We start from the raw sequence: 26,110 nt of genomic DNA, 5'->3' as shown, positions 1-26,110 counted from the left end.
TCATCATAATAACTGGGCAATTCATGAAAAAAAAAAAATTCTTCAGAAATAAAGTAAGTATGAATAAAGTGCAAAACGCAAAAATCCTTATGTGTGCTGTTTGCTCTAAAAACACAGAATGATCACTTTTGTACCACTTAGCAAATGTGTTAATACAATTCAAAACACAGACCTGACATAATAACGCAATAACACTATGACTGTGTTAAACGGCTGTGAAGTGAGCACACACAGCACCCCGTGTGAGTTTTTCTCCAATTGATGGACGTATCCATGCTTATCAGTGTTCCTTATCTCCCTTCATTATTTCCAAACCAGCAGTTAAATTGGAAAAGCCCATAAGAACGTGTGAATACATGGCAGAAGCAATAAAACAGTTAGGAGAAAAGCCCTTTTTCTTTGCACACACACACACACACACACACACAACTCACAACAGTGATTTCCTTGGGTGGAAGGAGATACATTCTGCAGATAGTTTAAAATATTTCTGCTCTCCCACAGCTTCATATCAGTGAGCTACACAGATAAAGGTACAGTAGGGTAAATAAATCTCAAACAAAGGAACAAAACCCCTTCACATGTAGTTATCTGTGTATGTGTTTTTTTTTCTCACAGTTTATTACCTACCTGCTCTCTCACTGCACTTGGATGCCAACAGTGTTTAAGTGCTGGAGAACACAAGCGCTGATTTTTGTCATTTTCTCTGCAACGCTTGTGGGTCAGTGCAGCCTCATGCAAACTCGTCATGTGTGGTGTCTTCGCTCTGCATCCTTTGGGAAGCGCTCTCAAGGGATTTTGTGGCTTCGCTTAATTTCCACAGTGGATAATACTGTAAAACTTGCTCCAACAGGGCACTCTGAAACACCTGAATTGTAGTTTGGTCCAGAAACAGACAATCACTTAAAAAATTTCCCTCTCTCCTTTCTTTGTATGATTGCATATTGGTCTGGTAAAAAAAAAATGTAACGAGAGTAATTTGACAAACTGGGACAAAGGTCTGGTGATGGCTATTGGGTTTTTGAAGACGGCAGCTCATCCATGCATTAAGTGGTGAAGGAGTGTAACTTGATAAATGCACTTAAAACACTGAAGATGGACAATGAGAGGGCGAAATCTCAGATGGCCGGGTGTGTGTGCCTGCTAGGCACTTTGACAGGCTATTGATCAGTCTTGTGCAGGGTCAGAGGTGTGGGGATGCATGGCTCAGAAACTGCTAGTGGGACAGGTACAGCACAGCAGTAACCAGGATCTATTAGGAAATAGATCTACTCTTGAGCCCATTACATTGTCCTTTTGTGGAATATCAGACATGCTGTTGACTGCTGGCATTTCACAGTTTCTTCTGCCAAGATCACCAAATTTTCTTCTCCAATATAATACACAACAACAATATAGCAAACTGTCTGCCTTTTCAAATTGATGTGACGTAATGTTTCTGTCTGGGACATTGATAGCTCTACGGTTGTGAAAATGCCCAGCTCCTGTTATTGAATAGTAATAGGCTTGTCGGCCGGTGCCTCCAATTTCACAAATGGAGCAATAAATACATATAACAGAATCAGTGGAACAATAAGAATGCCTATAAAGAACGGTTGTGCCTAAAAAACAAGGAGGAGAGCACGGGGAGGTGAAGGGAGGGAGTCAAAGTAAAATTTGACAAAGGAAAGAAATGAAAAGCACGTGCATGTGTGTGAGAAGCAGAGGGAGAAAGATGGTGGCCCACTCTTCATTTCTGTGCCACAAGCTCTCCTGGGCATTTACGTGCTCCGTTTTCAACCTAAGTGTAATTTGAGCTCTGGGTTGATACAAAGTGTATGCAGCAGCTCTGTTCAAACCCAATCATTCACCCTGACGTGTAATCCTTTCCCTCACCATCATCAACGTTGCTTTGGGAATAATGAAACACACTTAAGCAATACACAGCAGTCATACAGCTGCGAGCGAGACCGCATCTTGATGAGATGCCTCGTAACTCTAATGAAAGGTGTTTTGACCTGTCAATGGAGGTAAATGATTGCCTTGCTACTGTATGTGAGAAACTTATTGATGGCAATATCTGGTCCAACTGGATGATTTGCATGAGGAACAAGGAGCACATTTCTTTTAAAAACACAGCGCCTAGCATAAGTGTGCTCTCGATGTCATTTCTGTCGGTTTCTAGATCGCCTTTTTTCTTTCCTTTCATCCTCAGTTCATCTCCTTTCTTGTCTTGTGATGCCGTTGTTTCCACATTAAGGATTACTACAATTAATTGCTTGGCAAGACATTATTTCAAAAAGGGAAATTGGCTCTCATAATTATATAGAGAAGGGAATACTTTAACTCCCTGGAATATCAGCTTCCTGAAATAATGGAGCTTCAGCCCCCTCACTTCCCCCACCACCATCAGTGTTAGCGTGTCTGTCTGCCTCTTTCCTGTGACGGATCCATTTTCAACAGTCCCTGGCCCTGCAGTGGCTATGGTTGATTGCTGGTACGGTTGTGTGGGCCTGAGTGAATCTCTCAGTAGCTTGCTTCACTTGCTGCCACCAATCTCTGGTCTTCTGGGAGCTCCGATCTTCTCTTTGTTCCGTCACATTGTAGAACTCTTACTTAGTGTGTGTTTGAGTGGAAATTTCAGAATTTACACCAAGAAGAGATCAGGGTTAGGTTAAGAGCTGCTCCACTGGATTAATAACTAAGTAGACACACTACTGCTGAACAAATGTGCAAACCGTAATCAAGCAGATGCTTCACTAGCCTCAGAGCTGCTAGTTTTCTTTAAGTTCACTTTTCTTATTCTTTTTTTTTACTTGAAACCGTTTTATTTGATTAATATATATTTTTTAGTTGAAACACAAAAGAATCACAGAGTTCAGTAAGTATTTAATTCATTGATCCTTTACCTTTTTGAAAATCAAAACAGAAGTTACACAGTTATTGGTGATTCAACGATCAGAGATATCAATGTACACCATTGCCAAATGATATATTTCACACCATAAATACTCGTAGTAAAAGAAGCAGGAAATTTATTTACCTGCCCCCATCTGCAACTCGTCATCAAGGGACCAATTCTGACACACTGATGTTCATTTCAACACATACCCGCTTAGTAACCAAAATGGGAGTCACACCCACCGATGGCCAAGTCGTATGGTCAACATGAAGCATGCTTTACCTTTACAAACAGGTCTGTGATGAATGAATGAGAGAAGATCCATAACTACATTTACAAATGTTTTGGCAGGACCACTGAGAGAGATTTATTTTGCAGGGGGTAAAACAAACCAAAAAAAAAAGGATGGCAAAGGTATGTCACAGATGTGAGAATAATATAGAGCAGAAAGTGTTGATTCAGAGAAATATTGACAATATGATAATGAGGTAGTAGTCAGCAGGGCGCTGCATACTTTATTTTCCATGGTATTTCGGCAACCTACTGTATCGATGCTGATATATTTACAGTGCACATGTAGACACAGCTTGTAATGTAAGACATGTTGCCTTTTACTTAGGACAGTGTCATATCGCAGGGTAAAAGGATAAAAAATAAATCATTGGGATTCTTTTAGCTGATCATCTTGGGCCTCTACAAAATTCTATTTGTAAAGATTTCTTGCAAACTTTTTCATTTGTACTGCACTTTTATTGAAACCAGAGCAAATCAAATATAGTTCTGATATACAGGATACATTATTCTGATTGGAGGGGTTTAGAATATGTCACTTTATAGCATACAAATTCTCCCAAATCTAAGTAAAAGCATGCTTTTAGCATGGCTTCAGTCAGAATTGGTCCCTGTTGTACTGCACAACAGTAAAACAACTCAAGTTATAATGTCATCCTCTAAAGTGGAGCTTGTTAACTGGACACTGCTTGGGGACGGGCGGATGAAGAGGAGAGGATAGTCATCCTCCATTAAGTGGCCAATTGGACTGCAGTATAAAAAGGCATGCCGGCCGCTCAAACACTGTCAGTCTGTGATATCACAAGCATGGCGGCAACTCGACCCTATGCGATGTCAGGGATTCCTTTGATCACAGTATCATATTGTTGTGACAGAGACACAATTTATCACATCACATAAAAATCCCACAGCAGTACAAGCATTCCCCTCAAACACAAAGAAAGCGGTGGTGTGGCTCCGTTGGACGGGACTGCAGTATTACTCACACTCAGCATAATGGACCTGTAGCTAAACACGAGGAAAAAGGAGATTGAGATCTTCCTCCCACCAGAGATCATGCCATGGACAGAGTTACTGTCAGGTTGCTGTTGCTCTTTGAGGCATGCTGGGACTCTGTTTCTTGCATAGCTATTCACACGCGCACACTCGGGCATCCTGAGTTCTCCTCACAGATGCCTGCCTGCCTTCTGGTCGATGGGAAGGGTGTTACTCTGCACTGGCCACTGTGTCAACATGAGGTCAAGAAGAAGTGTTCCACGTGTCTACTGTACTCCTGGCGCGAGCTGCACAGACAACAGTCTCCTGCTGGGTAAAAATAAACCCAGTGTGAAGTGCCACCACCCCTGCCCTGCACCTGCCATTTACCTCAGTTTGGTTGAAGTCCTATAAATGCAGGCACAGCTATTAAAAGACAAGAGGTGTCTAAAATGGTGAGAGCAGATGCTGGACACCTTGCTCCCTGTGCGTGGGATGACTCTGCTACAGGCTTAAAGGGGCCCAAAATAGGCCGTTTGACATATGGGCCTCTGATTGTTTGAGCACAGAATCTCATCAACTTCTGCCACAAGGTATAAATCCTTTGAAACTGTCACACCAGAACCGCTGATTATCTTTCACCTAGGCTGAACCAGGTCATCTATTTGCACGTCAAGGGACAATTTATATAAGCTTAACCAGCAATCTAATCTGGGTTTCTGTACTGCACGAGCACAAACCCCTTCAGAAAAGGAGAAACAGGGGTAAAGCGATGTGACCCACCGGTGAAAATGAGATACTTACAGGCATGGTCTTTAAGCAACAGCAGCATTAAGCAACATGAAATATGGGAAATTAACCCGGCTTCCCAACAGCTCCCTTTATTGCTGAGTTACTATAGAATAAGACGATTGACTATTTTACCTGCCTATGCTAGTTTGGTCAAACATGGGACCAGCAAGTGATCCAGTCTGAGACAGATCCACAAAGATCACACTGCTTACTGCTCTGGAGAGGTATATCCAAGGACATTTAAACTCATAAAAGTTCACATTTAGGGAACAACTTTCCTTGTTTTAGCTAATTTTTTTTTTCCCAGGAGGAAAACAAGAGAAAATGGCCACCAAGTTCACCAGACTTTGAACTGTACACTCAGCCTTCCAAATATTAACTATTTACATGTCCTGGTCAAGTTCAGGCAAAAACACAACTGTGAGACAAGTGAGTGTGCAGAAACCCCTGCTGGTTGTTGACACCTTCGCTTTCTTCAGAACAAAATTTTTAGGAACTTTTCATTTTCTGAAAAAAAAACAAACAACAAAAAAAAAAAGAATCATCTCGTTATCAAGATCTGGCAACTACTTATTCTGAAGATGCTGAGGGGCAGAAGGGTCCTTCTTTATATACATCATGATCACTGACAATTAACAAAAAAAAAGATTTTACTGTACATAGTATTTCTTATATATTTTAAATTAATCTGCATCATTTTATATTTATACTAATAACCAAGTTTTGCATTTGTTTTTTTTTGTTTTTTTTTCTTAATCAAGTGTCCCAGGGTTCCAGGAAGTGGAGAAGTGGGAGAGGCCAGTCTCTGTCCTGCACACTCAGTGGGCCTCTCCCTCTCCCGAGAACCCTCAGCCTTGGTTCAAGTAACTCTCCGCTTCCTCAACGCAGCCCTCCGCTGATGCTGAGGTCGATCAGCCACCCTCAAATCAGACCTTGGCTTCAAGCATCTCCAAAAAGAGTTTGTGCATGGGCACCTTGCCCTGCACCTTGATGCTGTAAAAGTGCTGCACAGCCTTAGTGGCCGTCTGCCTCAGCAGGGGCAGGGTCATGAGCAGTTTTCCAGCCCGCCGCGGGTCCTCCGGATGCTGGCTGCTCTCGTAGTCCTGCAGGGCCTCGTGGAGAGCATCCTGAAGCTTCTGCACCGCTTCCATGTCCTCTATATGCATGGAGTCTGCTGGGACGAGAGCAAAGAGAAAAGCATGATGGATTTCCAAATTCAAAAGAATGAGGGAACTTGAGAGAAATATAGTTTGAACTTGGAGCCTGTGGTAATATAACAGCGAATGTGGGAAATGGATTTTTCAACAACAAAATTAAATCTCATGATTGATCTTTACTGCTCTTGTCAGCAGCAGTGAGAAGAAAAAAAAAACATTATCAGTATACCTCACATCTTGACAAGATAAAAAGAAAAATCATATAACAAAAAAAGAAAAAAGAACATAATCTTTATTATTTTATATATTTGTTCTTTGCTGAACAAGGTGGAGTATTCATGTGGCCCTTGACCAGTGGGACTGAAAATCAATGTTATCCTCTAGTAACAATGCCATGAATTGCACCCAATCTCTGCTGTGTAAGTACACATTAAACACCTCCTTTTTCCAAAGGACAGATTGGTTTAAAAAGAAAAGAAGAAAAAGGGGGGCTCCATTAGAAAACTGGACACCACAAACAAGAGGGAGGTAAATTTAACATTTCCTCTCGATTAATTTCTTTCCTACTTTTTCAAACCACAAAAGAAAAAACAACACCCCGCAGTTTTGTATGTTTTATTTGTCCATATTCATACAAGGATCTAGATTGTTTGTCCTGCCCTGTGAACAACAAAAACTGACTCAGTTTGAAATGCCATTCGCCCAAATCTCTTCTATCTCATGGGCTGATTTTAGAGCAGTCTGCAGTTTCAGTCTGGCTTCCCTCCGGTGTTCCTTGCTCCTATAACGTTTCGCGACACTGTTGTTTTTTTCCGTTTTTTTTTTTCACTGATCCTACTGCACATCATGTTACCATACTTCCCTCTCTTTTCAATGGTTTGCTGCTCCTGTTTCTGTCTCCCTGCCTCTCCCAGGGAGAGTCCGGGGTCGCACTTTCTTTCACCAGTTAACTGGCATCTTGCACTCCGGAGACAGCATGTCATTGGCTGCCTGACTTGTCTCACCTTGGCGGTGCATATTTTACCACACGGGACAATAAAAGCCAAAACAGATTTCAGGCCTCGCCCCAAATTCATTGACTGGAACAACTGTATTCCCAAGACCTTGAGACATTTCTCACCCTGACGGTTTTCAAATCCACAGTGGTAAAATGAAGTAGGTCGTTTTGTAAAGTGAATGAGGGGGGGCAGAGAGAGGATGGAAGAACAAAAGGCAAAAAAAAAAGAAGAAAAATCTCTGATGAGGATGTAGTATGACATAATTATCTCTTGTTCTATCCACAGAGGCTGTGTTCACACCCGAACTGGCTGCGATCTTTCGAATCAAGCCAATGTTTTGTTTTCGATTTCACAAAGACATGCACACCGACACACATTTTTGTAATAAAGCTGATCTGAGCTGCAGTTTAATGGAATGTTTTGCAGCAAGGGGAAAAGAGAGGAGAAAATAAAAAGAGAGATGGAGACATCTCAACAGATGGGAATGAAAAGAGGGCTTGCAGTCAGTGGAGGAGGGGTAGATGGAAAAAAACAACAACTTTGAAGAAACAATTTCCTTGCAATCCATCAGTGAGCCCACGTCGATCCAATTGATAAACTGCTAATTACAAAATCAATCGCTATGAATTTTCACAGCTGTCAGACAGAGGGGCTCCCGGGAGAGCGATCTCCCAGAGACCTTGTTCTAACGTTCCGGACAGCCTCCTCCTCCTCTCTCCCCAATCCCCATCTCTGCTCAATCCCCCACTCTACCTCCCTCCCAAAAGCTTTGCTGTCTGAAAGCAAAGTCCCAACATCAGCATTTTCATTTTTCAGCCCCCGAACAAAACAAGGGAAAGCGGCCCGGTGACCCGGGCGTGCATTGATCAGAGCGGGACAGGTCCTGCCTCCTCAAAAGGTGCCTGTCAATAGCAGCGTGCCGTCTACGCATTGGAACAAACGAGGCCTATCACTCCTTGATACTCATTCCATTCGACTTAACACATTTTATTGACAGCCCCTGTGCTCCTAATGAAATGCTAAATTTATCTCCCGTGGCTGCTGTGCCCTGCAGCTACTGTTATGGAGATGGAGAAGGGGGAGGGAAAGAGCGCTAGAGAAATACCACAACATGGAAGGTGTTCAATTAAGACAAAAAAAAAAGAAGAAAAAAAGCCTACTCCCTCTGTCTCGCACACTGGCCTTATCTTCTCTCCATCTCTCCATCTCATGCCCCAAACTAAAGGTTACACTGAAAAACTCACGAATAGCTAAGAAATGACATTTCTGAAACAGTGTTAGATAAAACCCAGTTTCTGGATAGTACGCCGTCTACTGTGCATTTCTCAGAGGTCCAGTCAGGAAAAAGTTAAATGTCCTGAGTAACACATATGAAGAATGTGACATCAACATTTCTAAGAGCCAACTTTTTATTCATGTGTACTTTGGATATATTATGTGCTTAATTATTTTTTTAATAAATAAATAAAAAGCATAAAATTTTATTCTTACTGCTCACTATTGCTTGGTTTATGTCAAATGAGCTTTGCACTTTTGGACAACAACTGTATAACAAAAAATATCTGGCATAATATTTTAATGAACAGTATTTTGAGCAGTATTTTACTTAAATAAATAACATACGATTTTAGCAACATTTAACGTGGAATAAAATAATTCATAATCAGAAAGGAGCCTAAACATAATTCTGAATTTAAATTCATTCAAATAAATGAATAAACAATGAGAGATACATTTTTTTTTTATTAAAAAGATGTTTTATGTTTTAAGAAGTGTTTTATTAAGATATTTCTGGTACAATGTCATAAGATATGTATTAGTTATTAAATGCCTTTTGGTGTTTTGTAAATAAAATAATTGACAAAATAACTTTTGTTGTGTAACAAAACGAATCACTTTCATTTGAACATTAATGTATGATGTGTCTACGTGCTGTAGAAAACCCACCTGAGTTGGCCAGAGCGATGGCTTTGAGGGTGACAAACTCCTCCTTCTCCACTTTGAGCTTCTTGTATTTGCGGACCAGCTGCAGGATGGAGACGTAGAGGTCAAGCAGGCCTGTCAGTCGCGAGTGCTCCTCGTCCATGATGTAGTCCTCGGCATACACCAGCTCATCTTCATACGGCAATGAGCGAAACACAATGCTGAGGATGAGGATCTCCATCCAGGCGCTCTGCAGGAGGCTCATCTGGTCTCCCAGAGAAAGGGTTGAGAAGCCTGGACAGGAAGACAGGGAAACTATATGAGGACAAAATGCCTGGGAAAGAATAGATGACATAACGGGATGTTTACGCATCAAAAAAGGCATAGAAAGGCAACTGAACCGCTTACATGATTCAACCAAAGTCGAGTATCTAAAAGTAAGTATTTCATAGTGGAAAGGAGGCAAAAGACCATGTGATCTTGGGGTTGACCAGTAAAACAAACATGATTTGTCAAACCACAGGAGCCAGGAGTGCACGCCAAGGCATGTGCTTAATTTTAAATGCACAGTGGAAGGTCTTCTTTGAAGCCCGTGTCAGAGCACTTGAGTGGGCTTTACTGTAAGTGAGGACAGTAAATCGGTGCAAAGGTCTGGGATACACAAAGCCATGTGGTTACCCCTCGTATCCTGTCACTCTTCTATTGGTGTTAGGGGGATTAGCACCAAGACACATTCTCATTGGAAGGGTTGAGGACATGACATGCACTGTGTAACAGGAGAAGGTGATGAGGGGACACACACACAAACACCCACACACCCACCCATACACCCATGCGGATGAACATGGATACACAAACGTATCAACCAGGAAAACAAATAGACGCATGTGCACATAGGGATCATGACATCTATATGTATGCACATAAATCCATACACATAAAAGTACACGCACACACACACACACACACATACACACACACACAGCACTGGGGTCACATGGTTCAAGCCCAGCCCAAAGACCTGCTTCAACCCAGGGCCTGATTCTGCATCAAACTGCTGTCATTTCTTCTCCAACACTCTTCTCCAAAATAATCTGCTAAATTCCCTGCAAATGAGCTGTGAGAAATTCAAACAAAATAAAGACAGTTAAGCCAAAAAGAGAAAAGGGGAAGTGAGGAGTAAATGGCCAGATAGCCATCTCATCCCTTTTTCCTTCGCACCACCCTTAAGCTGTCAATAAACTGCTTGAGCCTCCCCCCAGCACTCCCCACACCTGCGCCCCTCATTGTCCCACCTCCCCTCCTCCAGCTCGCCGTCCCTGCAGGCAGCTCATTCTGACAGCATATTAGGCTCTTCAGCTCCGCCCCTGATTAATATGATTGCTTTTACAAGTTTGCTGTTGTCACACTACCTGCCATTGTGCGATCTAAAGGCAATAGATTACAGTATTGACCAGGGCGCTCACTGAACGTTCTCTCTTAAATATAAATGATCTGACTAGGGTGCAGCCACCAACCTGATGTTTATCTGCACTGCCAGGACACCACGAACACACGCACACATACATGCAGCTTGAGAAGAATAAGAGACTAAATGAGGAAGTGTATGAGAAAGTGAAAAAGAAAAAGGGTGGAGGGGGAAAGAAGAGCCAGGGAGAGCAGTACCTGAGTGTTCAATTTCCCTTATCGTGATGATGACCACGGCAGGGGAAGAGCTGGAGGATACATTAATTAACAGATTGTGATCAGAATGTGAGGGCCGTCACATTTTGAAAGGGAATCAATAGTCAGTAGAAAAGAGTGCTAACTGAAAGGTGCTAGTGCCCGGGTAGACTGGTCAGAGCCCAAATTAGACCCAACAAGGCAAACTGCCGTGAGCACTCAAAACACTCGACTATTATCAGTGAAGGCAATAAGCCATTTTTTTTCCCCATAAAGGCCTATGCCATTATCTTAAAATGCTTTGTTGTGTTATTTCCTTGTCTGCATACGTAGTCATTATGTTGGACAGAATGTGGACTGGCCGGAGAGAAATTGTCATGCAAGCGTGGACATGGTGTTGATTGCCGCATAAGGTTGGCATCACAATCATAGCCAATGCTTTGTGTGGCCTTTTAATGCCAAGGAGGACTGAAGCGGAACTAAAGCGCTGCTTCCGATATGACAGCTCGTGTGAAGGCCTTGTTCAGGGCTCGCAGAAGTGGCTTTAGAGTTGTTCTGATACAACAGACACCTCTCAGCCATATGCAGACATGCAGCCCAGCAGCCTACAATTACCTTTGACGCTAAAAGTCCTTGAATTTAATCCAGTGTTGTGAGATGGAGAGGTAGTGTTTTTCCTCTGCTCCATCCCCTCTCTTCAAAGCCTAAATTATCACTCCAAATGGGATCTCGTGTCGTTGCCTCGCCTTTTTCCACTCAATTTAATCGAGTAATGAAGTGACTTCCCGACTCCGCAGGTCACACGGCGCTCCGGCCGCCGCACTCTGAAGGTGGCCCGGTTAAGTGCCGCTGGAGTGGGTGATTTCCTCTAATGAAATATCAATATTTACATCTTCATTTCCAGCCCACTGCCTTGGCGGGGTTTGACCAAACATGACACAATATTGAACAAATCAGACAAGCCTCTCTGTGCGCTTGAAGGGCCTTTTCCACTCCACTGCTGCATGCACTGGCAGGTTTTTGTCTGAAACTCTTTGCAATGCAGGTAGAGAGATAATAACAATGCAGTTCTTGAGTATTTCTTCGTTCACTTTTACTTAAGAATCCCAAACAAATGAGGACCACACATTTATGTTTCAAAGAGATTTTAACTTTTAAATTTCCCTGATGACAAATAATACCCCCCATGAGCATAACTGTAATTCAGATCAATCTAGACAAAAGGCAAAAATAAATACAGGTGACAAAAATACCACACGACATCATTGCATCAGCACATCATCATTAATGGCTCAAAGAAAATAAAAACCACTAAAGACCAACGACAGAAGCAAAAAACATCATCTCTCTCTTTTTCTTCCCAAAAGCCTTCAGCTGCGAGCAGGAGGGGGCAGCCCAAACCCACAGACGGCTGTTTCAAACCCCTCGCAGAGATTAATCAGAGCACAGTTTCATCTGCCTGAGCACAGGACGGTCCAAAATGAAATGCTGGAGATTTCTGTTGAGCTGGAGTTCATATTCTATTAATTTATTATTGTTTCCCTCTCCCCGAGGGCCATTAGCGCGAGTAATAAAAAGAGATGTAATTACGAGGCACGGCGGTCCCCTCCAGCTGCAGCCCCCTCGTAACTCACCCTCAATCAGACAACAGAGCAGACAGAGAGAGGGAGAGAAAAGGGAAAAAGATGGCAAGAGAAAGAGGCAGAGAAATGGGGGATAAAAGAGACGAGAAGATATGGGCCAGAGAGGAGGGAGATAAGGGAAAAAAAGAGAGCGAAAGAGGACCAAAGCATGAGGGGGAAAGGAAGCTGGAGATAGAAAAAAGAAAGAGTAATTCTGGCTGGACAGGGGCTGATCTATCATGGCCAGCTATCAGAAGGACAAGCAGGCCCTGAAGACTTCTGCCCAGCGGCAGTCTCACCTCAGCCAAGTCAAGTGCTCTCTGGGCTCCAGTTGGAGTAAAACTGCCCCTAACTGGACCCCAGAGGTTCAGTATGCTTTTTTCCTAACTTCTGACTGGGCTGAATGATCATACTGCCATAAGCTTATTTGGTATCAAAGCCTTTTTTAGTTCAGATGGTAGATTAAAAGACAAAGGGACAAGGGATTTAATATATGCCCCTGTGATTTGTACAGATTTTTCTCATTTGAAAGTGAGACACCTTATATGTCTAACCAATACAGATATGAAGGGTAATTCTAAGCTTTTTCATAAAGATGTGCATGTGCAGGCTTGTTTGCATGGATCTGTGTGTGTGTGTGTACCTCGCAGCTGCAGGCCATGATTCTTCTTGAATTTACATGACAGCATCGGGAGGATCCAATCAATAGCAGCTTGGTCATAAATTGCTGTGCTTGACATAAATAATTTGACCTGAAATCCAGCCACATGTACAACACAAGCGTCTCAGTTTGCTGCAAGGTTTCCCATGACACATGATTGGATGACACCAATGCTGTTTTATATTGGACAAAATTGTGCCAATACAAACTAAATTGACTTGGTGAAGGAGAGGTAGATGAGTGAAAATTAAATGCCCCAGAGCTCACTTTCAGAGAGTCACCTATCTGCCTTGATTCGACCTGATAACCAGGCTATCATCCTATTCTAAGTAGCTGAGGGAATGGTTGATTTGACCAGCAGCCTGTGAACGTTATGAGGCTGAGGAACGTTAAATACAGTAATCCCCTTGTTTTAATCTGCACCCTATGACCTCCTGACCCTAGCAAAGAAGTCTTTAGCCCTCCCCAGAGTCCCACTGGCCAATACTGACTTTACATATCTCTGTTGAGCCCCAAAGTCCAGGACGAATCAGGCTTTAATCATCGCCATAATTGCACATAATTCATCTTCGCTGCCATCAAGTAACATTGCTTAATGAGGGATGGCGCTTTGCTGATGATCACTTAAAGGCACATCATCATATAAGATTGCATGTATTTAACATGAAAACTGACTAAAGTTCTTCACAGATGCTGCAGTTTGAGCATTTTTACATAGATTCAAATAAAAAACCCAAATATAACTGCAATGCTTGATTTGACTGCTCACATGTCATAATAACTAAACACAGCCCTCCCCCAGGCTGCCTGGTAGATGTTCCCTTCGTGGCCCTGCATACTCTTGACGGCCTGTCTTCCTCCAATATACACCCATCTCAATCTCCCTGTAGCTTTTCCGCCTTCCTCCCACTCTCCTGCCCGGGTTCAGGCCTCAGCATCCACCTGATTGCTCAATCTATCTTTATCTCCCGTGTTGAAGCCTACGTCAGAGGGTAAATTGAATATACTAAGAGCTGTCTGTTGGTGTCTATATTTAATAAAGTGCACTGATGAGGTGCTGATTTATTGCTGGGCAGTATTCGCACTCTATTACAAGGAGATTACGCAGCTTGAGTGGGATCAGGCTGGCAACACAGTAAGTAGATTTCACAATTTAATGGCAAAAAGAAAACAGGAGCCCAGAGGGGGCTGGAGGAGGGTAGGTGATTATGGTGGAGGGTTGAGCTGACACAAACACGACAACATACAAGAGGCGCGATCTCCTTTCAACATCGCTGCCTCCATGCTAACAACTAACACGCAAGCCAGTTGTCTGTCAAACACGGGGCTGATGAGCTGGAATTCAATAACACACAGATGATGAATATTCCCAAAACACCAGCGATTAATAAAACAATGCAAGCAAGCCTGGTTCATTAGCTACTTTTGGCCTGAACTATACAAAAACGCAAAAAGCACATGTTAAGATGTTAGAATCACAGCTGTGTAAGATATGATTTTTTTTAATGTTTTCATGTAAATTAACAACCAGATTCTAATTGATTTTTTAACTAATTTTAAATTCTAGGGGCAACTTGTCAGAATAAAAAGATTTATTGTCAAGGAGCAAAGCAGCAGGAGAGGAGCACTCCCAGCTGAAAACACTTGAAGGCCTTGAAGCTGGGATGGTAGCTGCAAAACGCAGAACAACGAGCATGTGTAAATGGCATGCACGGCAGTTTTTACATGTGAGAGCATCGCATTCCCACTCCCAGGGGGGCGGGAATGTTGGATGCCATGCTGTCACAATCTCAAAGTAGGCAACAGTGTCAAGGTGCTTAACAGGTTTTGGTGCACTGAAGCTGTCAGTATTCTTTGTTCCTTCTGAAATCTCATGGACACAGTGAAATTCAGCTTTACATGATGGAAGGGAGCCAGAAGGGGTGGACAGTGGACCGCTATGTGTGTCAAAGGTTGTTAGCACCTTAGGAGCAACAAGCCATCTGTCAGCATCCTCGCAACAATGCTCCTAATGACCCTGCACCCCTCAGGCAACAGTCGAGTTAAACTGTGCATCATGGGGCTATTTGGAGCTGTGACACTAGTGTCCAAAAGCTTTCCTGTGATTATCAATTAATTAAAGGAAAATAGGGATTACATGATTACCTGATCAGTTTGATTAAATGTGTTCTTTTTCTTACCTAATATTTGCAGGAGAAACTCTGTAACACCTGAAAAGTGGTTCATGTGTGCAAACTGACCTTTCATGGCCGAGATAACAAAGTTGACATTGGACCCTGTAAGGCAAAGGTATCATCTACTCAAATGATATAGCTTTGTTATCCTCCACTTGCCCTCACATTAACACTCTTCTCCACATTATACCGTTTTTGAAATCCACTTTTAAATGTTAGTTGAAAATAGAAGAAATTAAAAATAAATTGGTAGAAGCCAAGTGCCCATTTTTGTGACCTTTAAAATGTTGCATTAAGACTATAGTTATTGGCCCATCTGTCAGTGGCCTAATCAATGTGGTCTACTTCATAATGAACTGTTAATCTTTTTAATTCCTCTGCCCAAGGCCACAACAATCTATCAGAATACAATCAGCAGTTTTACCCTTTGCCTTTCTTGTCCTGTAGTGGATGGAGAGGGAGAAATATAGCCTGAGCTGAGCATGGTAGGCTGCCCTGGGGTACCGTTGGTGCATAGAGTGTTAGTGCATGGAGTCTCGCTCAACCAGTGAACCGTCTCTGATCAGGTTCAGCCATGTACAACTCAATTATGCAGCCATTTCATGGCCAGAGGACACCCACTGTCCTAATACAAACGCCACCACAGGGACAGACACAGACCAAGCACTTAGCTGGAGTGGAAATCTTTTTTTCTGTTAAATTGTGATTTAATCTAAAAAGAACTCGTTTGATTTTACAACGCAAAAAAGGAAAAGTGAGCAAATATGAAAACAAATGCATTAGTGTGAGTGTGTATTTGTTTCCACAAAAGCAGATCTGAATAATCTTCTTAAAGGCTATCATCGCACAGGTAGTACGGATTATTCAGTGCTGCCTTTAAGTTTCATGTACCTGCTGAAAGTTAGAAACGAGACTAAGGGCTTATAGCCTCATGGTTCGGAAGAAATGATCATTACTGACACATTTGGAATAACAAGTTCTTTAGCACATGATGCAATGCAAATCCCATTAACACTATGAATGTATCCACAGAACAAGGTGTGTAAATATAATCTGATTAACAGAGCTCACTATGACGCATAAAATCCCAGTAGTGAGTACACATATCAATAATGAGGCACTTTAGTATGCAACATAAAACTTTAAATACTTTAAATACTACATAGTGGATATAAAAGCATTTTTTTAAGAATATTATATATTATGTAAAAAAATACAAATATGAGTTGAGACAATGCAAGAGTGTGGTATACTTTCTCTTTTTACTCTCTCTTTACTATAGAATGCTGCTTCCATGCTGCCACAGTCACACACTGTGCATGTCTGCGGTGCTGATGTAATTTTTGGGTCACAACGATGGGAGTGTGTTATCAGGTCAGCTGTGATCCAGTCCTGAGTAAGCTCCTTGGTTAAACTCTCAGGCTGCTGACCGTGCATGGCCTGTGGGGAGTGATCCAAACAGTTTAGATGCGTAGGGACTGCGGCTGGGAGCATATCCATCTCTAATCTCCTTACTATCAGATCTGTACCTGATTAATACCCTTCCTTCTGAGAAGTAGTCTAATACCTTTTCAGTACAATAAAAAAAGAAAAAAGGTCAGCTTGAATCAACCTGGGTTTGTTGAAAATAAACCACCTGAATCTATGAATTAGAATTTAAATTATCCTCTGAATAAAATGACATAATAGTAAAGTATGCACACATTTGAATGCAAGTGTGCATTTCCGTGAGGATGTAGTGGTGAGTGTTGAGGTGATATTGTACATTTTCTGTATGCTTCTGTAAGTTGTGTGCCTGTCCAAGTTATGCTGATGAGTGAAGAGGTTATGGAGTTGACGCATGAGGGACACATTCATTCACTTTGTTACTCCTCCATGCCTACAGCGCCATAATTTTATAGACTTATAGGGGTCAAGTGCAAGATCAAGCAGAATCTGCCTGGTTTGCAAAAAAAGAGCAGCTAAACAACATGTTCTCTGTCAAAATCAGAGGAAAACTCTTGAAGGAAGCAAAATCTCTGCTGACGTGAGGCGGTGTATTCTCAATGGTGTATCCTTAATTCAACAGCCTCTTATAACCTAACACCTCGTCTATCACAACGTCTATGGGGCAAGGAAGAAACATGATTATGCCCATCAATAATTCAATAGATGTGTGTGTGTGGTTGCTCTTGTGAGCATTCATGTGTGCATGTGCGTGTCTGTGTGCAATATGATGTCTCATTTGATTGTGTAGGTCCCAAACTTTGCTTTAAATCTGTCTGATGATGACAACATACATTAGCCCTGCATCTGTGGTCCCGTTTCCACTGAATGCAAGGATTTTAGATGCAACATATTGATTTGCTTCTTGCACCGTTATGTCCATTGTGCACCCCTTCAATCCTCTACACACCCTTGGGCTGTGTGAGCTGCTATCAATTAATTGTCTACGTTCGTGTGTCCATGTTTATTTTCAAACAGTGTGTGTGTGACAGACAGGGGACAAAGAAAGATTAAATACAATTAAAATGAAGCAAAGGCACTGTAAAACAGGAGAGAGCTGGAAAGGAAAAAAAAGGTTTCTACCTGGAATGTGTTTAGCCCAACCGATGATGACCACCAGCTCGCGGTCAGCCAGGTCACACAGGGTGGTGAGTGCCTTGATGTCACTCTCCGGCATGGTGGGGTCAGGCATTGCATAGATCTTCTCTGGCTCTGCCACCAACAGGTGAGACACTATCTTTGTGACTGAGGATGGAAGAAGGAATGGAATGTTGAAGAAAAGCAGAGTTTAGAGGTCACATCACCACTAAGCTCAGGGAGCCACAGAGATGTGCAGCACTGATCAACATTATAATACAGAAGTAGGGTGGTCTTTTCATGAAGGAAACTAACCGACAAAGCTTAAATTTGTGAAAAAAAAAACAAGTGAAATGTAGCTGTGAGTGAAAATGTGAGTCACTTGTGTCCTCCAGCATTCTGTCATCGTTCAATATCGGTCATCTGCTCAGAGACTTAACATAATTCAGCTCTGACCGGAACAATACATGGCCTATATTTCCAACCAATGAACTCTCAACTGTCCAAACACTGGAGAGAAAGGGGAACATGAGTCTGGCCTAGAATTTTGCCTCAGTTTTACCTGCACGCTGGCCTGGCAGAGGAGGAGCAACAGAGAATGGAGACAATGGGCTAGTGATGGGGTAGTACTCACGAGGCTTTTTGGTGGGAGGGGGGAGCGTCAGGCCCAGGTATGGGTTGTTTTCTGTGTCCAGCCTCCGCTTGTACTTCTGTCGGCCCCCTCGCACACGGTCCAGACGAACCCCTGAGGTGAAACAGACAGGAGGGACATGAGACGAGGGGTGTGTGTTATTTCCACACTACATTTCAGGGAGATCAAATATATGATCATCAACTGGGTCAACAAAGTGAAACAATTTAAGGTAAAAAGTTCTATTCATTGTTCTAAAATAAAAGACAGTTGGAGCCAAAATTACTCTCCAACATATTATGTATTTTGTGTTAAAAAAATAATAATAATAGTTTAGGCCCCTCGCTTGTATATGTGATACATAAAAGGGACTGCATTGTGGCTAAGTATGTGTGAGCATGCATTCCTTTGTGTGTGCGGATGTGTCAGAGGCACGGCTGCCTTCCCATATGTGGTCCATGCCTGGCTGGTCTACTGTGACACAGCTGAGCCCAGAGCAGGTCTAAACATATGAATATTTAACGCAGGGTCAATGATCTCACAGACTGGCCCTCTAATTATTTAGCTTTTGGGGTGAGGTAGAATGCATACTAATTAGCTGCCAGCTACCTGCCTCGTTGCTCATATGTGTGTGCTCAGGTGTGCACTCCTCAATGTCCAGAAGCAGAAACTAAACCAGCCTACAAGCAAAGACATAGCCACACACATAGTGTACAAAGCATCCAATGTCACACTGCAGATAGATAACTGGGTATTGCTCTCCCATAAAAGACCCCTATTTCACCTCTTTCACTGCAGGAGCACAGAGGCCTTATCACCCCCAGCCACACCTAGGGGGCTAGGTTCCACACTGATACTGTAAATGTCAAGCGAGCCTCATCATAACATAAGTTATTTATTATCTCATTATTTGATAAGAATGCTTCTATTTGGATGTCTTTTCTATTCAATTAATTTTCAACATTGTTAACATATTTCATATATGCTGTTCTATTCCTTTGATACCACTGAGCAGGTAGTTTTTCATTTAATGCAACTGTATGCAAACATTTATATCCTGCATCCTCAGATTTGGTGGGTCGTTGCTCCAGTACAACCTAAATCTTAATCCTGTCAAGAGGTAGAATCCCTTCAATCTGTATACATAATGTAACCCCCAAACAAATTTAATACTCAAGGGTAGATGAGAAAAGGCTCAATGAAATGCTTGTGGTGAAGGGGGAGTTAATTTGTCAGTCTCATGCGTCCTCTGAGCGAACAACACCCGCAGCCAGAGCACTTCCTTGATGATTTCATCACTTTATAACAAGGAGGACGGTGTCAAACCTGGGCATTGTGTGGCCACTGCAAATGAGCCTAATACAATTTGCCCATCAGCAAGAGCTCTTGGAGAGGATGAGTTTGGATGTGTCCCATGCACAGTGATAGGAGGTCGCTTGGTGAAGGGGGGTGAAAGGAAAATCAGATGATGTAAGATAGAGGCGGTGGCCTTCATTTAACAAAGTGGAATTCAACAGCGCGTTTATGCAAAAAATCTTCAAGATTTTAACCATTTATCCTACACAGCCATAGTCCTTTTCAGCCTCAACGAAAGCACGGAGGGGGTCGTAGTAAAGTGTATTATCATGGAACTGTAAAATAGAGATTTCTTCTCCTAATAAAAACTATTAGACTCCCTAGAAACACAAATCTGATTAGGATTGTCTTTCAATTTCCTGACACTGACAACCTACTAACCTAATTACCCCATATTCCCAACAGGGCCTCATCGCTGCCTGCAAGAACCAGGGAACTACCTGTGCATACACAGACAGACACACAATTACAATTTTATCTTTACATCCAGCAAATAAAAAAAATAGATTTTGGTGTTGTTTTTTTAGATGCCTTTGCTGATTGACTTCATGTGCTTGAAAAATTTCCACTTCAGCTCAGATTGTTGTTACTGTTGGCATGGAAAATTCCTCTCATTGTCAAATGAGATGTCACCACTTTCTACAGTTTCTTCCAGCTCTTCCGCTGAGCTCGGCTTCTGCCAGGTGGCTACACTTCCACTCTCAATGTTCCTCTTTGCCGGTTGAGTCAGGTGCCTGTATGAGCCAGCAATGGAAGTTAGATGGGTGCCTCTTTTAATTAGAACAGTCCTGGCCATAATTAACAGATGCTGACAGGAATTAGAGCTTGGCACTAACCTGTCTCATTTTACTGTCCAACAGGGCCAGTCAGAGGCAGAGAGGAAGAGAGAGTGATTAAGAGCAGCTAGACAGATTTATTCACCCATGTTGTCGGGCAATACAGCCTAGTCTTTTTGGGGCCTTCTGTGAGGTTCGTGTGTCCTTTTGGTGGCCCCCAACACTTTAAGTGTTCTGACTCTGGCCCGTCTGATGTGCCCCCAGCAGAGTAAACAGTAGGTCTGTTATAAATGTGGAAAGAGACTTGCGGACCACTTCGTCCACTGTTTTACGGCCCACAACAGAGTGTGGCGAGGGTAGCAGCGGATGAGGTCGGGTATCATCTCTTCAAAGAAGGCTACTCTGGGAGGGGGCTTTTGGCCAAGGCGGCTGGCATTTGTGGATGGATTAGCACAGGCCTCGAGGTGGGGGCTAGGGCCAGCTGACCTAGGGCTCTTCTTTCTCTCCAAAAACAATAATAATCCCCCTGCAAGCACACTCCTACAAAAGGACCTGTCTTCACTCACTTTGTGTGGCCAACCATGGTAGGAGCCCTTATTTTGAGTCCCTCACCTGTTCTGGGTGTCTCTCCCTGGGGAAAGTGTCAGGATGTCTGGGATGGTTGGCAATGCCAAGGGGGGCTTAGGTGGACCCTATTTTAGCTGGGAAAATCAGAAGGCCACATGGCAAGGCATGGTGAACCTTGCCTTTCAAGGAAGCCGCCCCTACTAAATTGCCGTCAGCACTATTTCAAAGGGCCCCTTTTGCCAGCTTCACATGCTTGCAAGTGTGTCGCAGCATTTTTAATCACGAGTGGTGATGAGCGAGGGTAGCGGAAAAATTGTCACGTATTGCCCCCCACCTCATCTGTTGACCCCCGAGGCTGCCATACTGACACCTTCGTCACATACTCCATTTACAGGTTAGCTGCAATATCCACCGTAACCTAACATCCTTTCTTGTACCGATAATTGAAAATACTAAATGGGACCTAAACCCCACTTAAGATTCTAAATGACAGTATTGTAAAACGTAATTCTAGCACGATTTGCCACAGGACAAGCTTCTCATTTCTCATTTTATTGCCATTACGTCAACTTGGTCGCCGATTATTTTTGTCTTACGGCCTGGAACACACATGATATGTCGTATTTCAGGGAATGTACATCTGAATGTAACGTGGTTGGTGTGCAATGCTTCAGTGGTTTTTCTTTGCATGCTTGCTGTCTGAACAGTGAGAGGTGTATTGTATATCAGTGCAGTAACATTCTAAGTCTTTGTTCAGCTGAAATCCACTATGCTTACACTGTTCTCTTCAAGGAAGACAGGACACTTTGTACCTTTAGACACACCATAACTACAAGGTGAGAACAATAGAACAAAAGCTATTGTCTTTGCTCAGTGCTGTTCATCAATATCTCTATATATTTATACCAATTCCTACATTGGTTGAGTATGTACATCTATGCACGAGGAGGTATCTGTGGGTGAGTGAGTCAGAAAAAGAGGAAGTCAGTGCAAAGAGCAACTGCCACTGAATGAAGTCAATGTAATCTCTCAATACTATCTTGTCTTCTCTCTTGCTCTAAGCTCTGATCCGTTTCCATTGATCAGAGGAAAAACCTGTTGCCCCTGACATTTGATTCTTCTATTGATCACTTCCTCCTTTATACAGTCAAAGGAAAGTACAGCGACTCAACGCAGGGTTTAGGCAGGTCTCCTATAATTCCTGTAATCGTACTGCTGATCTCCAGCAGACCATTTTCCCAATACTGCCTGTTACCGCACTTGCAGATAAAAAAAAAGTGCAAAATGTGGCCTTTAGTGGCTGACCAGTAGATGTCAATGACATACGAACTTTGATTTTTGAGAATATAAACAGAGATAAGACTCCTTGATTTCTTAAAAAGATGTTTGCTGTACTTCCAGGCAACGATGGAGTTATATTTAAGCTTCTTTGGGGGGCAGCACTGTACTTTGATGGAGCTGTAAAGTTATAATTAGGGGATTTTTCCATTGAGACACAATGTGACCTTTCTGCAGTAATGAAAGTAAGTGGCATCCTCAGTCACATGAGCAGTGGTCCTCTCCACATCCTGAGGCCGAGCATGGCGTTGAGCCGATGGCTTCATAGAGCTTACAGGGGACGCAGACCATGTGTTTCTCTTTCCATTTAGTCTGGGTGACACTTTAAATTGAGAAGCCCCAAGACAGAGCTTAAGAAAAAAACATACTTTACATTTCTGTAAATAATGGCAAATGTGTTACATAATTTTGACAAAAATCAGTCATTTGAGAGGGATCTGGGATAACAGCAGCACAAGACTTTAATCAAAAACTGACAATAGCTGCAGCATGGTGATGATTACTATGTAAAGAGGAGAGTCATCCTTATTCTAGAAATGTGCTGAACACACAGAAGAATGCATTAGAACCTAAGGCTTAGTTGAAGTCTGCATATTTGAATTTTACACTCTTTTTATTTTGACCTGACACTGGTCATTCATTTATAGCCACGGCCACATATTTTTGTGGTCTCTTATTCTCCAAGATGATATATTGGCATAAATTTTTCATCAGATAGTAATGTGATTACTCTGTCTTTCTGGCACTGAGGCTTTATCTGGCTGCATTCAGTCCAGGGGATTCTGTTACTGTGTGGGGATCCATACAGGCTAAGACTTTGGCTTCAGGTGGTGACTGGATATATATTAATCTATAAATCCTGCTCATGAATGGGAGAATAATGGGAGGAATAAAGAAGGACTATCTACTCAGAGTTTGACAGATAATTTAGGAGTGGAAGTTTTTACAAAATTTCAATTATCAGAGAGTATTTCTACTACTATGAAGGAAAGTTTCCCCACAAACAAATCCACCTAGAGCTACACACTCATTAGCACTTAGGGTAAGTAAAATAAAATGTGAATACTTAACTATAAAATATAACACTTAATCCAGAAGCCAGATATCTTTCATTATTCATCTGTCTGGCCTTCTCAGAGTAACCAACAAGTGAGACAGAGATAGAAAGAGTGACTCAGATGAGGATGTAGACACTAATGCAGATGTGTGAGGGAGAGCAGAAAGATGCCTTCCCTGGTAGAGCAGCCAAGGCTCAGGGTCTCAGGGGGGTTCAGTCAGTGGCGAGAGGAAAAGGGGGAGAGAAACCCCGGCCAGACAAATCCATCTGAAACATGTTTAATTGTCGCTGAATTCCCTGCTGGCGTGACTTTAAAAAACCATCCACAGGAAGAGGGCTGAGATGTTCGGAAAACATTTAGTGGATCAATATGCCAGAGAGAGCTGAGACTGTGGCGAGTGTGTGCTCAGGGACCCGGCTTGAGCCTTTCCAAGTGGAATACTGTTACATTTCTATTACTCAGACAGCAGGATCAACCTATTCAGCATATTTCTGTCCCCAGCTCAACTGCACATTATTTACTGCTGTGTAGGTAGGGGGAGGACAAGGGGCTTGTTGCAGGCACAAGAGAAATACTGTGGGGCTGATTGCTGAAGCAATCTGGGACTTAACAAAACAACTATCATGAAAGCAAATGTGTAATGATAAACCCCTATGTGTGTATATGTGGGTGTAAGAATAATAAAAATGTTCTTACTCTTCTTACCTTCTTTGAGCATCCCCACTTTGAGGCATTTCATGAAGCGACAAGCCTGACATGATTTGCGTCTTCGTTTCGTTATCTCACATTCATTTGTGGCAGGACAGCTGTATTCTATGTTACCTGAGGAGAAATATAAAAGGAACAGGTTAGCATCAACAACATATTAAACGTTTGGCACGGTATGAGGTAAATATTTCCCATAGTAAAATAAAGTGAAACCAATGATAGGTAGGTGCTGTTAATGATGTAACTACCATCAGTGTTGCTTCGTCATCAAATGGTCAATTATAAATCATCATTTGCCAGTTAGGAATGTGCTCTTGTTAGTAATATGAATTCCTATAGAATCAGTTTCTGTGGAGTGCAGGTGGCTCAGGTGTCCTCCAGTGAGTACATTCTAGCACTGGGGGCCCCAGCACGAGGAGAAGTGGGGGTAAAGGGCAGGGGGTGGGGGTAGAGCTACAATGGTCCTTCAGGACCGTTCAGTGGATGCCATTCTAGTCCAAGACTAAATTGGCCTCATTAATTCTGTGCATGTCCACTCCAGGCCCCGGGCGCAGGCCATGTCCCCGTGCGCTCACAGGGGCCAGCCACTGCCTCAACAGCAGGCTGAAGAGCCAGACACTGCCCCTGACCACTTTACATAATACTCCTGCAGACCCAAACCTGTTGTTACCACCGTTGCCATTGTTGACTATTTACATAGTGTACAGGCAAGAGGCTCTATGCATTATTCAACTGCTGCGTCTGATACCAGGGCGAAGCAATGAAAAAGAGTTTCATTGCTACACAATAAAAGAGCCTGTTATGCTCTGCTCCAGCATTAGCAATGGAAAGGGCAGGATATGTGAGGCGGTCCCTCTGCTGCTGCCCAACTCCCTACATTTTACTGTATTCAATACAGGGTTTCGGTGCAATGGTAGCTTCAACCCCAGGAATTTGAATCATCTTTATATTGAGTGGGCTTTTAGTTTTAAAGCTTTTGACATTGATGTTTTTCAAAACTTTTCTTGTAGCCTACCTGCTGTTTGTGTCTTTTCACCATATCAGTGAAAAGCATGGCTGAGTCATAATATAAATTCATCTTTTAATTTTAAAATTCAGTATTCCTCATCCGCTAAAATTCATGTTAGCAAACAGTATTCTAGAGAGTTTTCTGTCTGTCTAACATCCCCTTCAAGCTGTTTCTTCTGTTTGTTTAAACAGACATACACATTATGGTTGCATCCCGACATCCTGTAGCTGCTCCACAGTTTTGACCCTCTCTCCACATTTCTGTCAGAAAGCTGTGTAATATTCCACTGGCGTTCCTCCAATAGTCCTCCAACACTCTTTGACAACTTATGCAATTATGTTAACATTATTGGACAGATCAAGTGGAGGGTCCAAAGATGTTATAAATAATTAGAAATTCCTCCTTATATCTGAGTTAGAAAGCATTATGCTAATTCTCATCATCTCTCCGGGATTGGTGTAAATAAAGGTGTGAGAGGAGCGGCTGATGAGCTTTGATTGCCTTTCCTCTGTCTGTTTTCTCTGTTGTCATAGCAGAACAGACCATAATAATTCTATGCATTTCCCAAAAGAAGGGAGGAGGCAATCAGTGCCACCCTGCAGGATTTAATACTTAAGAATCTGCTTTGTTTGTCCATACGTTAAACACTAACCAATCAGCATGTCAAATTCTGTTTAGGTTTCAGATAAATAAGGATTCTGATTGCATACAAAATAGAAAAAATAAAAAAAAACTCTTTAAATATTAACTTTATTGAAAGGCTCCAGCAAAATGCCATGCCTGTTGTGTTGCAGGTTTGTTTACACGGTCTAACACAACACAGTGAGAGGTCCCTCTGCTTACAGGCTTATTTTTTTCCCCTCCTCTTTCTCAGGGGTGGCAGGGACACGTGCACAAACCACACTTGGTGGCTAACTTTGCTGGCCGTTTGATGGCACAATCTTCAATAACAAAAACAAACATACTGTC

General features: G+C 42.5%; 1 protein-coding gene across 4 annotated transcripts in view; it reads right to left on the bottom strand.

Moving 5' to 3' along the window:
• Positions 1 to 2,886: 2,886 nt before the first annotated feature.
• The window catches only part of esrrb (estrogen-related receptor beta), a 40,335-nt gene continuing 17,111 nt past the window's right edge, over positions 2,887 to 26,110 (bottom strand). For 2 of the 4 annotated variants that reach the window (XM_075448122.1, XM_075448124.1), the window contains 5 exons: positions 24,121 to 24,246; positions 18,333 to 18,443; positions 17,705 to 17,866; positions 9,042 to 9,311; positions 2,887 to 6,110 (listed from right to left, as the gene is read on the bottom strand). In XM_075448122.1, coding sequence (XP_075304237.1) covers positions 5,866 to 6,110; positions 9,042 to 9,311; positions 17,705 to 17,866; positions 18,333 to 18,443; positions 24,121 to 24,246 — 914 coding nt within the window. In that variant the 3' untranslated portion in view covers positions 2,887 to 5,865. The remainder of the gene's footprint in view (positions 6,111 to 9,041; positions 9,312 to 17,704; positions 17,867 to 18,332; positions 18,444 to 24,120; positions 24,247 to 26,110) is intronic. The other 2 variants (XM_075448123.1, XM_075448125.1) reach the window with 1 other exon arrangement.

Source organism: Odontesthes bonariensis, chromosome 17, assembly GCF_027942865.1.
Source record: "Odontesthes bonariensis isolate fOdoBon6 chromosome 17, fOdoBon6.hap1, whole genome shotgun sequence".
NCBI classification, from domain to species: domain Eukaryota; kingdom Metazoa; phylum Chordata; class Actinopteri; order Atheriniformes; family Atherinopsidae; genus Odontesthes; species Odontesthes bonariensis.
Note: the sequence above shows the minus strand (reverse complement) of the source record. Positions and strands in the feature narration are given on the sequence as shown.